Here is a 15,690-nt window from a genome sequence, read left to right as displayed (position 1 = left end):
CATATAAAGTTATTTGCGTCGAACACGTCCCAGAGCTCCCTCGTGCGGGTGGACCGGTGAGGGTGGGACTCTGCGGAGACTCTTCTCCTGTTAACTCTTCCCCGTGAGGGGGGTAGGGGGGAGCATTTTGCTCAAGCTACGTTTCCTTTTTATAAATTGTTATATAAACATTTTAAAAGAAGCGTTTTAACTTGTATCTATATTGAAGTGTTAGTTTCGATGTAAATGCGATATAGAGGAATATATTAGGAGGGATTAAGGGTGCATGATTACGGTTGGATTTTTGTGAAAATAGGGTGAATTGAGAAAGGAAGGTAGAAGGGTAGAAATGCATACATACATAGTCCAGTTAGTCCGCTAACGGGATCAGGGGCACCTTGTTGTAGTAGCGGGCTATCTGGTTTTTGTCTATCAATTATTCACTTTTAATTTTAATTTTCAACCCAGCTCAAATCCAATATTTTCCAATTTTCCATTGTTTTTCCACATTCCGCCCCCTCCCCCCCCCTCCCCCCCAACTTTTATCTCTTCAAAACAATCTGCGCCAAGGACTCTGAACTTGTTGAGCCGAAGTGAAATCTTGGCGAGGTTTTTATATTAAGAAAAAGTGCTGAAAACAGGAAAAACAAGGCATTTAACCGTTCTGCCCCCTTAAGGGAGCAGTAAACCTGGATGTTAATGAAATAAGAAATGATTTTATGAAGAATTTAGAAAGGGAAAAAAAGGCATACTCGAACACCCCGGACAGTCCACTACAACGCCGGAGCACGTCAGGTTGAGGGCGGACTATTTGGTGTTTGTCCATTAATTTTGAATCTTCAAATTTACTTTTTAATCACCTTACCTCTTCAGTCATATTTCTCACCTTCCTTTTAAATCACTCCCCTACCCTCTTTTCTTCTTTCTTTCGGTTTGTGTTCCTTTACTAAGATAAGGACTTGAAAAACTAAGAATTCTTCAGTTTCTGGGAACGGTATACAACTCATGTGATTGTTTACGTCATTAGTGGCTGGTTATTCACCAGAAAAGGTACACGTTATTTAACGTCGGAAGTTCCTTTACTCTCTAGAGAGTATTCTCCCAGGAAGCCGACGGTGCGGTCATTTTACCCTCCTCTTTCCATTAGTGCTCCGTTGTAAGGGTATTTAAAGCTACTTAGGCTACACTGAAAGGAAAGAAGTCGAAACAAGGATGTGAGATCCGGGGATCGAACTCAGGACCTTATGCACCAAGGCCGCGCACTAACCGACTGTGCCACCCTTGCACTTGCCCTGATGCATTTAAAAAAGCACAATAGAAAATTATTTGGAGCACTTTTGAACCTTTTCTTTAATACTTTCTATAGTGGCCACTACGTTTGTTTCACACACAACCATTCAACCATTGCAAACGGCCTTCGTCAATTCACGGAAATCTACTTGCTAACAAAATGAAAATGAGGAGAAGTTGTCACTGGAACACGAAAGCAGAGTTTTATGACGATGTGGTCTACATTTTCTAAGTCGCTGGTTCAGTAGGAGATAGGAACTAACTTGTTTTGAAGATATTTTAGTGGCCACTTTGCTGATGCCTTCGCGGGTTCTCATGGTGTGGGTTCCGTGCTCTTAGCCGCTGGTTTAGTGGCTCTAAAAACATGAAATGGAAAGGGAATTCGAACGTCGTCATGAGGGCTCAAACTCTTGAACTTCCCCATTTCCAACTCAACGATGCCATCTTCTATTTCCTCGTCAGAAAGCTCACTTAATGTGCTGTAGAAACGACCACGAAGCATTTCATACCACAGGGATTTCTTTACAATCCACATGATCTTTTCCTCCGAGACTTCAACTTTAAAATCTGCCTGCCGAAAAACTGCGGAAATGCTCTCTTTAGTGCATTGTTGAGTGGTATCTCGGAATATTTCCTCTGCTTTAGCGAAGTGCGGGAGCCCACTGCCTGTGGATGAATCTCCATCGATGACGACCAAAACCTCACCACCTGGTTGCAAATGGGCTCTTAAACCCTTAAGGACCTCGATAGGCCGACTAAAATGATGAAAAGAAGCAATAATTGACACCTTATCAAAGAGCTGGTCGACTTTAAAATCGGCTACAAACTCCTCCGCTGTTTTTGTCACGGCATAAACTCCTTTCCTTTGCTTGGCTACTGCTTGCATTTCAGGGCTGGGATCCACGCACCAAATCGCATTTTTTAGTTGCCGCGCCTCAAAAATCCTCTCTCCAAAGAACCCAGTTCCACTGCCAATATCGACGACAACATGGTCGGGTTCAACGTCATCGAAATATTTCAAAATAACCGGTACCATGGCCTCGTTACGTGCTTGGTAGAAGTTGTCATAATCTTTGGCAACTGAGCGATAATGATCTGCAGAAAAAAAAAGTTATTTGCCATTAACCGGGTTGACTTGACGTCCTGAATCTTTCAGGCTTCTTTACGCAATTGCAAAAATTGCGTTCATAACTACGAGGATCATAGTTTCACTTGATTTCATATGCGCAGTTCATATATGATGCATTTCATATATCATTTTATCGTTGATTCATTCCTCACGGGAACATTGGAACCCACAAATGACCAGCTCCCAACGTCAGTGGCTTTATAGTTCAGTTGGTTAGAGCGTCGCACCTGTATCGCTAGGTCACGGGTTCAAACCCCGTTGTAGTCCTGAATTTTTCAGACCTCTTTACGCAATTGCAAAGATTGCGTTCATAACTGCGAGGATCATAGCTTCACTTGATTATTTGCCATTGTTAGCGCAACGAAGCACTCGGCCATTATTTAATTCTTCTCTGTGTATTCAGTAACTTGATGGGATGACTCTTCCCTTACCTGCTATCCCGAAGCGATCGCTTTGTTGATTTTCTTTTTCCATAACTTGAGGAGGTTAAATCCTATACGAAAAAAATTGAATGTTAGAAATGAATGGAAGGCTAATCCAGTTGATTTATCTTGTGAATTGAAGCAGACTATATTTGGCCGAAAACGTTCTGTGCGTGCAATGAGTAACGCTGAATATCGTGCACACACTTGACAATAGAACAATAGTTACGAAAAAACGCAATGGAGTTTACCATTGTAAAACAGCATTATAGCTGTATTCACTGTTTACAAACATTGATGAGCAATTTGTTTTGTTATTCAAATTTGCTCACCGTAAAACAAAAGAACCGTTTGTCTCAATAATCAATAGATCTCTGGTTGGGACATTTATAACAATAGGTGACGTAACGGTGAGTATCGCTTTTCAAGTTATCTTTTTGCTTTGGGTTTACCGACCAAAACAACCATATGCATACTAAAGAAGCTTTACAATACATTTAAGATTGGGAAAATCGCTCTGGGATTTGGACATTGTCAAAAAATACTGACAGCTTTACAACTACTTCATTTTTTCACACTGTACTGTAAGGATGGCAAGGAAACGAGTGACTCTGAGGAAGAACTTTTCCTCACACAAAGTAGCTTTAATGGCTCGTCAAATCGGAGCAATGAGTTAGAGAAATTTGTATCTTCGAACAATCGGCAAGTGGACCACGAAAACGCTCAGTTTAATGTTGAGGAGGCGACAGACGGGTTGTTCAGCTTTGACCACTCGGACGAGCATCAAGAAGTCTCAATCGGCAGTGTTGAAAAAGAGACTAAAGCAAACAAGAAGAAAGCGTCGAAGAGGGATATCATAGTCGTGGATGACAAAGAGTTGCTGGCCAGGAACAGTGAGAGAATCCCAAAGAACACTAAAAAAGTAAACTTCTGGTGTTTGAATATTACTGTAATATTCACCTAGGGGATTATCAACTTTAATAATCCCCTAAGGGGACTAGAGGGTTATTAAAATGCAGCCCCGCGCTTCCCTATTACAATCAAAGCCGCCTCCAGCTTTTCAGACAGTTGTTAATTAGCGGGGTTTATTCTACATAATCAGCCTCGAAGAACAAAGGAAAACGAGCCATGTGAAAAATAAGTAAATAATAATTGATAGATATTGTATTCGCCCTTGTCACACGGTGGCCATATTGTCCCGGGAGACCCAAAAGAGCTTTGCTTTACCACGCCAAGCCTCGCAGTGGAAACCATGGGGGTGAGGCTTGGCGTGGTAAAACAAAGCTTTTTTGGTCTCCTGGGACAATATGGCCGCCGTGTGACAAGGGCGAATAGGGGAAAGCAAGCTCGATTTGCTCAACCGAGCGCGCAAGGGGTATTGGTATTGCATAACAGGGCGCGCAAGGTGGTATCGGTATTGTTCACCGAGTTCGCGAGGTGTTCTGTGCCACTTGAGTCATGAGGCAAAACGTCACAAGGAGCATCGATCGATATCGAAGGTTCAGCATAGCGATTGAAGGTGAGTAATTTTCGAGTATTTACAGCGATTCCTTTTTACATTGAAAATCAAAGATTACAGTATCTGATAGAAAATCATATTGCCAGGGTCAGAAATCGATTTTTCAGGCACATATAAACAGGGGCGACAGACTCCGCCTCAAACTGCTAGACGCAACTTCAGAAAGCAAAAGCATAGTCTCAGTATCAACGTTTTCAAGCAATCTTCGATCATTTTTACAACATTTGTTCACAGATAATAATAATCAGCGATCCGAATATAATAAGCGAGTTTTGTTCCCAAGATGCCGACGAAATGTTGCCTTCTAAGTCATTGAATGTTCCTGTTCCTGTTTTACTATTATATTTTCAAGGTATTTTCCAAAATTATCTAAATTGCTTTGCAATTGATAGCGTATCACATAAACGTTGATGGAAATTAAAAGTAAATGCTGTTTGTTGTTGCCCCATTATCCTTTCCTTGCATCTTTCACTTTCATCTATCTACCTAATTACGTGTAAAATAATATTAGGCTTAAGACATCACAATGTGCAGCACATGTTTATTGGAAAACACCTCAACTGCCATCAGTATTATCTTAGGCGGAGGCAGATGTAGTGGAAACTATTACTAGCTTTAATATTGGGAGCCGTCAGATAGGACTTTTTGTGTGGCCGGGATACTTGTGGTAGGTCATTGTTTTACCAATACGGAAAGTATCCTAAACATTCATAAAAGCTAACCTTAGGCCTAATTAGGCCTAATTATAGCACAGTTAGTCCAAGCTCGATGTATGTGTATCTGGACTATACTATATTATGCAAGAGTAGAAATATAAGGATTTGTATGGGGAAAACGGTTTTTCTTAAAATTCAAAAAAAATATTTACGATTTAAAATGTGTCTTGCGTGTCTCTGGTACAGTTTCTGGGTCGATTAAAAGCGATATAGGTGGTTTTTAGTTCCTCTTCTTTTCCCTCTATATGTTCTTTCCCGAAGGTTGGGCACCGAGACAAAGCCGCCGAACGGAATCATCGAAGGAAAATGGCCATAGATTAACTCCCAAGTCTTTCGATCGCCTCGATATTCCACGTAGATCACGGACGATACCTCCGCTGCCCATTCGTCTTTTTCATTCGAGCCGCTTGTACACTGAGAAGGAATTAAGGACGTTCGCACGTGGAAATTTGTTTCATTTCTCGCTTGAAGTCAGGTCATAAATTGCTTATTCCAAAAATGAAAAAAATTGAGGGGTCACCGACTTTGTTTCGGAGAAAAAGACAAGGGAAAATGCCCTAATTTCGATAAATGGGTCATCATAAAGAAATGTAGCCTCATCTACTCATCCGTCGAAAATCATAAAAATAATATGTTGGATTGAAAGTTTCTGTGCACAGAAATATAGGAGTGGGTTTTTTAGATAATCGCATGCCGCAAGGGATGTCGTAAACAGTAGATTTAATTCTCAACGAACGTTTTCGCAAGGGCTACCCGTTGTAAACACTTCCGGAATTTAGGACACAAGGAAAAAAAATTTTTAAAAAAGTTACCTTCTTACGTTGTGATTTAATTTCATTTCATCATATTTTGCAGATTATAAGAAGAGCAAGTGATTCATATCTTAAAAAATAGGGGTCACCGATAATCGAAACGAGTAAAATCGATGTGATGTTGCGAAGCTCTTGGAAAATTTCGTTTGTCGGGGAAGGATTGGAACCCAACACAGGATCGATCGATTGAAAAAAAAAACACTTTCTCGAGCATAGCAACGAAGTTTCAAGCAGGCGCTACCTTTATTTGGTTAGTGTTTTGTATATTAATCTCTCCATTGCCGTCATACTCATCTTCTGGAGTGTGGTTTTTGTAACATATAATCTATGGCCGTTTCCTCGTAGGTCCGCACTATTCAAGTGGATTAGGAAGAGAAGATAATTCTGCTCTATTTTCATGAAAGTAAAGGAAAAGAACTTCAAAAACATGCAGTCCTTTTGAACTAAGAAGTTCGTAAGGTAATAAAAATATTTTTAAAAACCAACCCCATTAAATTTACGCAACGTCGCTGATTAACACTAACCTTTCTCGAGTTTTCAAAACGTTCAACCACTACTCGATTAGCGACGTTTTCCAACCTCCCGGTCCTTTCTCTTTAACGTTTCATGACGAGTTGAAAATAAATGTGCCATTCTTTAGCCGACCTGGAAATTTTTCCCTGACGTTTTTGTCGCCATAAGATCTTAACTAATGCTTGAAAAGTAATCCGTGACATATTAAAAGCTGCTCGCGTCAGCTCATGGTTCAAAATGGGTCACCAGAAATAAACAAATACCGCTAATTTCGCTCAATTTTCTTCAAATTCCTCTATAGATGGAATACAAATAGACATCTCCTATTCACGAAAATTACGAAAATTGTACAGGAACTGTTGAATGATCACTTAAGGAGGCTCGAAATAGTTTCTCCTTTTTTCAAACAAATAAACATATTCTGTCCTTACGTACAGTTGGGGTAATCATATCGGCACAAAATTTGGCTAGGGTATTAAATACCCATCGCAGATTTCTTACATTATATTTTCCTCCAAAATGGCGTTACCATGGTAGTGATCTAAGGCATTTCTTTGAGCCTTGAATCAACTTGGAGAAACTGGACCGTGAAATCTTCCCATTAAGCGTTACCAGATAATGTTAGAAACAATCTCTAAACTACTTAAAAATTCAACAAAATATACAGGCCAGTTTTTTGGAAAAATCAATTTTTTTAAAATTTGTCTCTAATTTTTTTTCAATTACAATTTTTTTTAAATTTGAAAGACAAACGTTTTAAATCAATCTAAGCTAACATGCAAAAAATGAAAAAAAAATCACCCTCCGGAAGCAGAGATATAAACGAGTAACATTGCAAAATCAGGAAAAATGAGGTGGTTACAAGATCAGCATTTACGCATGCGTCACCCGCTCATTCGAGTCCTCGCGCGAGTGGAGCTACAGGCCAACCATGAAATAGTGGAACAAACGGATTTAAGGAGGCTCGAAAGGGTTTCAACACTTAGAAGACTCTCTGTTTAGATCGAATGACGCCACAACACTGTATCACGTAACAGCAATGTTATGGTACCGTATGAAACACAGATTATCTCCAAACAGGATGTGATCATTATTATGATGTAATAAGTTACCTTGATAACGGGAAAGCCCAGGAAAAAACACTCTATATTTTGGATTTAGTTGCTCATATCTAAAAAAGGAACTCGGTGACCCCCTTTTTTACTGCTGAAAAGTGATTACAAGGCCACGATAAAACTTTGGGCAAAGTTTAAAAAAACTCTGCCGGGAGGATTCAGAACTACCTTAAAAAAATCACAAAATTAAGGTGGCTCTGAATCCTCTTCACAGAATTTTTCAAAACTTTCCAGAACGTTTCATCATGCCGTTTTGATTACTTTTCAAAAATATAAAAATGGGGGTCACCTAGTTCGTTTTTGAGGTATAAGCAACTAAAGACAAATTAAAGGGTGTTTTTACAAGGCTTGCCCGTTGCCACGGTGACATATTACGTCACAATCATAACTGTATCTTGTTCAGCAATAATTCGTGTTTCATTTGGTACCACAATATTGCCAATACATGATACAACGTTGTGGTGCCGATCCTTCTAATAAGAGCGTCACTTGGAAGCGTTGAAACTGGTTCGCGCCTCCTTAAGTAACCATTAAACCGTTTGTGTAGAATTTTGGTAGTTTTCGTGAATAGGGGATGTCTATTTATATTCCATATATATAGGAATTAGGAGAAAGGTGAACGAAATTAGCGGTATTTGTTTATCTCTGCTGACCCATTTGAATCATGAGCTGACGCGAGAAGCTTATGAATTGTGTGTGTGGCTTATGCGAGAGCGCGCTCAGCTAAAAACCATTTCGAGCCTCCCCTCCTTTTTTCAAACAAATAAACATATTATGTCCTTAGATACAGTTAGGGTAATCATATCAAGACGAATTTGGCAAGGGTATTAAGTACCCATCATAGATTTCTCACATCACATTTTCCTCAAAAATAATGTTACCATGGTAACGATATAATGCATTTCTTTGAGCCTTAAAATCAAATCAAATTTTAAGGCTCAAAGAAATACCTTATATCGTTGCCATGGTAACGTATTATTTTGGAGGAAAATGTGATGTGAGAAATCTATGATGGGTAATGAATACTCTCGCCAAATTTCGTCTTGATATGATTACTGTAACTGTATCCAAGTACAGAATATATTTATTTGTTTGAAAAAAGGCGGAACTATTTCGAGCTTCCTTAAGGGCCGCCAAACTCTGCAAACATTTGCTTCGAAAGCCATCGAATTCGGCTTTATTCGAAACCCTCGTTACCCAAACCGTTGGAAGACTACGCCTAAGATTCACGATTGGTCACCATTGTGCCCTTTGACCAATCGCAGGTCGCTAAGCGTTCTTCCAACGGTTGGGTAACGCGGGTTTCGAATGAAGCCGAATTCGACGGCTTTCACAGCAAATGTTTGCTGAGTTTAGCGGCCCTTAATTCCTTCTCAGTGTACAAGCACCTCGAATGAAGAAAACGAATGGGCAGCCGAGGTATCGTCCGTGATCTACGTGGAATTTCGAGGCGATCGAAGACTTGGGAGGGAATTTATGGCCATTTTCTTCAGATGATTCCGTTCGGCAGCTTCGTCTCGGTGCCCAACGTTTGGGAAAGAATATACAGAGGGAAAGGAAGACGAACCAAAAACCCCCTAAATCGCTCTCAATCGACCCAGAAACTGTACCAGAGACAAAGAAACACAAGACATAGGCAAGGTAAGCTATTTTTTATTTTAAATCCTAAACATTTTTTTAATTTTAAGAAAAACCGTTTTCCCCATACAAATTCTTATATTTCTACTCTTGTATTATATATACTACAGTACAGATACACACACATACAGTCCGCGAACAGTTTTCATAAAGATGACAGGAAGTCGTGCTCATTGTGGCAAATAATTAATAGGTAGCCATAGTTTTTAACGTCAGAAAAAGATTGTCCCTATGGTTTAAAACGAATTTTTTTTTTTATGAAGCCAAAAATATTTCTTTAAGTTCCTAGTTAATCCAATTTATTGCTAGGACTTACTTAGTGCAAAGATTGTTTACATTACTCATTAACACGGAGATTTCTCAACAATATTATATCGCCTTAATCTAACCCAAAAACATTCAGATAGTAAACAACTTCATATTTATTAACCTTTTCCTTCACTTTTGTTTTTGTCAGCATTGTGATTTGCGATAATCCTAGTTGCCGTGTTCGCAAGTATGTTTTTGCATTTAGATGTTTTAGATGTTTAGATTTTCAATTACAAACTCTGTTATGATTAACACTAACAAAGAAGGTTTCCTGACCCGACAGATGAAATGTAATATTCTGTCAAATATCACAACAAAATTTAAAAAACCAAAGACGGAAGGTTTTTGGCTAAAAGGTACATTGTTTTACTCTGAAAACGACGAACGATTAACATTCTTCCCTGTAAGTCATTCAATGTAAACAAGAACGTTGACACAAGGCGATCACGTGCACCTTTGTAGTTGCCTAGCACGTGATCAATTGACCTTCAACTCCTCTTGATTCAAGAAGTCAGAGACTGCTGAAATTTTAGTGTTTTTACGATCTATTGCCATTAATCTCTTCGCTGAGAATGGGACATTCAGACTCCAAATCAACGAAAGACCTGTGGCACCCAGGGTATCTTTTAGCTTGCTATCTTTCACTGTTAACTCCTAGCTTTTACGGTACTTTTTGGTGCAAACGGTAGGCCAAAAAAAATGTCCTGGCATCAGATTAGACTGAAAAGAACTTGGAATTATGAAGCGGAAACAACATGTAAAGTCCTTCCTTAGTGTGTGGAATAAACGGTTGCCTAGTGCAACCCCCCCCCCCCCCCGCCCCCATCCCCCATGCCCTCTATCCGAACAATTCACGTTAGTGAGTATATCTATCAAGACAAAATGTACTTGAAATAAGAAAAGCTCTGAAATTGAACTAATCATTATCTCAAGTAAAACTGCCTGATGCACACTGAACCACCTGGAAGTCGGTTGGTTACAGAAGCTGTTTAATTATTGTACAGGGAAAAGGGGGGAGGCACGGCCCCTTCCCCTCCCCGAAATCCCCGCTGATGTCCTGTCCCGTTTTCAGAAGACGTTTTCCTGCATGTCATTCATGCCTTGCAGTTGCAATCTCGACGCAATTTCTCCCCCCCCCCCACCCCCTTCGGATTCGCCCCTGGGACATAATCAACGTGGGAACATGTGAGCCAAAGGGCCACTGCTGGCACGACGTCGGAGTGACCTCTCAAATGGCCCCCCACTTAAAAAAATTGACTGGAACGCTGCAGTTCAACACCACACTACTCAGTGACGTGTGACAAGTACCACAGGCAACCCAGTTTACGCTCATGGAGCGTCTAGTCATTTAATGATAGTTTGCGTCCTTTGCATAATCATTCCGTACATCTTTCCTGTTTCTGAAATCTCCTTATTTGTTATTGAGCAATAGGGCGGAATGAAGGTTCTGTGGAGGTGACTGGTTTGAAGTTTGAAACTCGTGCTCGTCCTTGATCTCGTACTCGTATTCAAATCTTTAGTCCCCTGATGTTGTAAAAGTGACAGCCGATCAAAACGGATGATAATGAGCCAGAGGTCCTTCGAACTGTTGGTTTTCACTCACCTGATCAACAGCCATGTTTTTCAACGAAAACAAAAGAAAACGTTTGCATAATAATAGAGTACAATTCCCAGAGGATTTGGTCGAAGCTCCAACATGGCCGGCTCCAATATCGCGGTCGTGACGTCATGAGAAAACCGAGAAAGCATACATTTCTTCAAATTGGCAAGTTTGGGGTCTCATATTCCACAAGTTTGCGAGGGATTCTTATGAATCCTAGTATATTTACCAAATCTGGCATAATAAATTGACCTATGGAGTTCTGTTGATGAAAAACATGAAAAATTGTTCCGAAGGCTGAGACGGATACCACAAACCGAGGCCTTGATAATTCTCGCTATTATGCCAACTGAACCGAATTCAAAAATTTTTTTTTTATGCATACAAGAAATTAAACATGCTGCATCAATGGTCATTAATGGTCATCAACGTTCATCAATGTGTAAGGTCAGTGACTTCATAGCTCAGTTGGTTAGAGCCTCGCAACGGTATCGCGAGGTCATGGGTTCAGTAGCGCTTTACAATAATTCACTTAAAAACCTTATTACCATTGATGTTGTTGCGGTGTGTAATCACGAGTGCTCATTCATTACCTTAATGTTTTGTGCCAGAAGCTAACATTTTGTTTGGATTGTAAGTTGAAAGTTCTTGTACTTTACAAGACTATTTAATGCCGCGAAAGTGTACAAAATAATAGTCCATTGAAGCATAAGAGGCTGCAATAGCTCGCAAGGTATCATTGACTATCAGCTTATTGGGAAGATATCGCTGACTTGTCATTAATGTGCTAACCAGAGCCTAATTGGCTCTTGAAACAAAGGGGTCTTTTGTTCCTGTGGTTGGTCCATTTGAATAACAAAAGCTATGCTTGTAAGCAGATATCTTCCCGATAAGACCCTTGAAAACGGAATGCTTTTTGTTTGACTTGGCACACTAAACTTTCGTAACGTTAAGTCTTAAAAGGAAAGCCTAACATATTTCTGATTTTCTTTTTCTGAATAGATTTGTTTGTATGTCGAGTGCTGAAAATGCGATAGGGCTATTGTGAATGCATTTCCCCTTGCAAATATTCAGATACCACTGAAGCTGTCTTCTCTTTTACTGTCGGCTTTTGATGGAATACCACGGCAATTTGAATATCAGGTGCTTACTGCATCACTAAGAACTATCTCGAACCTTGCGAACGTATTATAATATAGCCTGCGGCACAGGCGGACCTATTGTAGGTGGTTTTCACTGTCTGCGACGCAGGTTAATTATAATACAGTTACCTATTTTCATCAACGCATTTTATTCATCAAAGATCGTGGAACAATGAGCGCATTCTTACCTGTAGATGAGATGAAAGAAGGATAAGGATCTTTCCGCGAATTGTTTCTTTTCACTCGTTAAGTAAGAAAAGATACCTCTTTTACAAGAGGGAAGTCAAAAGTCAGTGAAGCAATTGCCGAAGTCACTTTCAAGGTATTTAGATACTTGTTCATTCGTTGAAATGTAAAGCAATGAAAACTAAATAAAAGCCCAAAAAGAATATTTGCGTCAATTAAACAGCGTTGCTCTGTGACCTGTGAAAATTCCGGCTTGCCCAGTTGCCGCACAGCGTGACCTTCAGTGCAAGTTTTCCTTGCATTTTCAAAAAAAATTGCAGGGATCAGACATAGCAATATTTATTTGATATGAGATACGAATACAGGTTCCCACTTGTTGTTCTCATCAAACAACTGTCGCATTTCTGCCGAAGAGTCCACATTTTTTAAAACCCGGTCACTTCGTTCAAGAGAAAAAAAGCATACCCGTTGCCACGGTAAGAATATATTTCAAAGCCCTATGGGTTTTTTTCTCCGACCGGTCATCCTTTGTGTAGCTAAAATAGTGTCCAGTTCGCATGTCACAGCAACAGCTGGCAACTAATCACCTTGGTAGACAATTTCAAACGTTCCCGGACACTACAATCTTGTCTCACTAGAACGCTTCTTTTCAATTGAAGGTTTGAATGTCAAGAATGTTGTTAAACTCTTATTGCGAAGAACAACTCGTGTTTACGCTTTTCGAATTCTTTTTCAATATTTGTCGATTATCACATTAAGAATTTGCTATGTCATCCCTAAATGTCTCAGAGGCAGCCAACGAGCCAAATCAATCAAAAGCTGTAGGAAGGCATTTCTAAGTACCTTACGGTGTTTGAAGTCTGTTTAAAGTGATATTTCGTTAGCTACAAAAACTTGACTGCCAAAACAGCAAATACGACCTTTCCGTAAACCTTAGGGCTATGATTTCCCCATTGCGAAACTTTTAGGCCACGTTTCAGTTACGCTTTAATCGACGCCGAAAATTAAAGCCCAAGGCGAACAACCCTCCATGCACCAAACAGATATCTACCGAAACTTGTCGTTGGGTGCATCTGATTTCTCATTGCTTCTTAATTAGGAAAAGGTTGAGCTGCCCAAAGAAGTCTGCATTCCCCAAAATCAATTTTTAGGATGCCTGTCAAGTAAAGAAAATACTTACCAGACGAAGTACTCGAGGCTCAGTCCTTATGGCTGGTAGCTTGTCATGTGTGTTTGTGAGTTTGCGCAGTGACGAGCAATATATATGTATGTATAACGGAGTTAACTGAACAGAATGTAATGTGAAGTGCTAGATTTCTATCCCATATGAACCATGTGAGCGTTAGCCCCACCGATGGAAATGGGCCCACACAAGGACAGAGAACAACTCTGACCAGGGTGGGAATTGAACCCACGACCTTCGGGTTAGATCTCTCTCAAACGTAACCTTTCCTTGCATGTATATGTATGTATGTTTGCTTAACAATTTTCAAACGTCCCCGGACATGACAAACTTAACTCACTAGAACGTTTCTTTATAATGCTTGAATTCCACGAATGTTGTTAAACATTTATTGTGAAGAATAAGTCTTGTTTGCACTTTTCGAATTCTTTTTCAATAATTTTGTCGATTATCACAAAGTCATTAAGTATGTGTAATGTCGTCCGTAAATGTTTAAAGTGATATTTTTCTTAGATATACAAAAATTTGGTTTTATCAACGGAGTTGATAATGTAAATTGGCCACCGTACAGAGATTCTAAAAGCTGACGTTTCGAGCGTTAGCCCATCATCGTCAGCCGCCCTTCGCCCTTCGTCAGACGTCATTCGCTCTGACGAAGGGCTAACGCCCGAAACGTCAGCTTTTAGAATCTCTGCACGGTGACCGATTTAAATTATCAACTCCGTTGATAAAACCAAATTTTTGTACACTACATTTACTTCCCCACCGACGCAGCACCACAGTTTCCTTAGAAACTATCCCCTTCATTTTTCTTAGATAGAAGAGCTTGATCTATCCGGATTCCTTAGCTGAAATTTTAATTGCTCGAAAATGTTAGGGAGCAAAATCTTCCCTTGAGAAAATACTAGCTGATAGTATGAGACCATATGAACTTTCCACGAACTTTTAAGGGAACTACTACCATTTGCGTCCATCCTAGCCTCCCACGCAGAGTCGACACTCTTAGGGCTTCGTCACGCGTTCCTTCCCCACGATGCGAGCGTCTGCTGAAACGAGCCGGAATTTACGTAGACCAAATCTTCCAAATTCTAGAAGTGCACTTGAGACCCTGAGAAGTTTTGCTCACGGTCACTGCAAGGAAATGGGCTTTTAAATCGAAATCGTTGACTTCTTATCAAAGAGAATCTGTAGCGTATAAATTTCATGCTTTGGCTCTGATGTTTGCGCCTCTGCACAGAATGAGTACGGTAGAATTCGTACGGTTGAAATATTGCTCCCTTGCGTTTCAAGCTTATTTGTAGCATTCGCTTGGGATTGATATAATCTTTACATTTCTTTCCGCGCTATTTCAGTGGAGTCGTTTGTTCGAATAACACCATTTATTGTAGTCCTTCGGTTGACGGTCACGCCAACAACGCAGACTGAAGACTGTGAAGACGAGGGGTAAAATATGGCGTTACCCTCACTATTATTGAGAGCTAACCGTAAACAGGCTAACCTGAATGTTATTAAGGCCTAATTAGGCTAACCGAATGTTGTTTAGGCCTAATTCAGGCTAACCGAATTTTCATTTTACAGACGGTACCGGTCTGCACAGTCTGCAGTCTGCGTTTTTCAGTGTCCCTTCGGTTGAACTGATTTGAGGTTAGCTTTATTTTTCAAATCGAAGAAACACTGAGTACAAACGATTGGTTCGCAACACAAAAACATTACAAGGAAGGATTACGTTTTTGCAAACGTAAACTTAGCACTTCACATTACACTCTAATCAGTTAAGTCTGTACAAAAACATTACACCAACTACACCAACTTTTAGAGACGATCATCGTCAAAAGCAGCCTGAAATTTTCAATCTTAAATGTAACGGATTTTTTTCAAGCTTTCTTTTCGCTACTGTCCTAGTTGCGTTCAATGCACTGGAAGGTATAAATTGTTCCCGTGCAGTTTCAATATAAGATGAACGACACCATTCCTTTGCTAAGCACTCGCATTTCGACTCGCGAGAGTGCAAATGCATACCCCACAAACAAAATTAATGTTTCTGAGGAATAAAAGGCTTCGTCCCTTTCATGACTCATCCAAAAAAGAAGTTGACGCATTGACGCTCCCGGGAGAGCAATCTACTATCGATATCAGA

General features: G+C 40.0%; 1 protein-coding gene across 3 annotated transcripts; it reads right to left on the bottom strand.

Annotated features, from left to right (window-relative positions):
• Positions 1 to 1,287: 1,287 nt before the first annotated feature.
• On the bottom strand, positions 1,288 to 13,605 carry LOC137979008 (ubiquinone/menaquinone biosynthesis C-methyltransferase UbiE-like). Of its 3 annotated transcripts, none has more exons than XM_068826153.1 (3): positions 13,551 to 13,605; positions 2,830 to 2,891; positions 1,288 to 2,364 (listed from the first exon to the last, which is right to left on the bottom strand). In XM_068826153.1, the coding sequence occupies exons 2-3, from the start codon at positions 2,870 to 2,872 to the stop codon at positions 1,583 to 1,585; spliced, it is 825 nt and encodes a 274-aa protein (XP_068682254.1). In that variant the 5' UTR covers positions 2,873 to 2,891; positions 13,551 to 13,605; the 3' UTR covers positions 1,288 to 1,582. The 3 variants fall into 3 exon arrangements, with proteins under 3 accessions (XP_068682254.1, XP_068682255.1, XP_068682256.1); XM_068826154.1 differs by lacking the exon at positions 13,551 to 13,605 and adding an exon at positions 12,314 to 12,380; XM_068826155.1 differs by lacking the exon at positions 13,551 to 13,605 and adding an exon at positions 3,072 to 3,113.
• Positions 13,606 to 15,690: the final 2,085 nt, after the last annotated feature.

Source organism: Montipora foliosa, chromosome 12, assembly GCF_036669935.1.
Source record: "Montipora foliosa isolate CH-2021 chromosome 12, ASM3666993v2, whole genome shotgun sequence".
Taxonomy (NCBI): Eukaryota; Metazoa; Cnidaria; class Anthozoa; order Scleractinia; family Acroporidae; genus Montipora; species Montipora foliosa.
The sequence above is the reverse complement of the archived record's forward strand: the minus strand, read 5'-3'. Positions and strand labels throughout refer to the sequence as shown.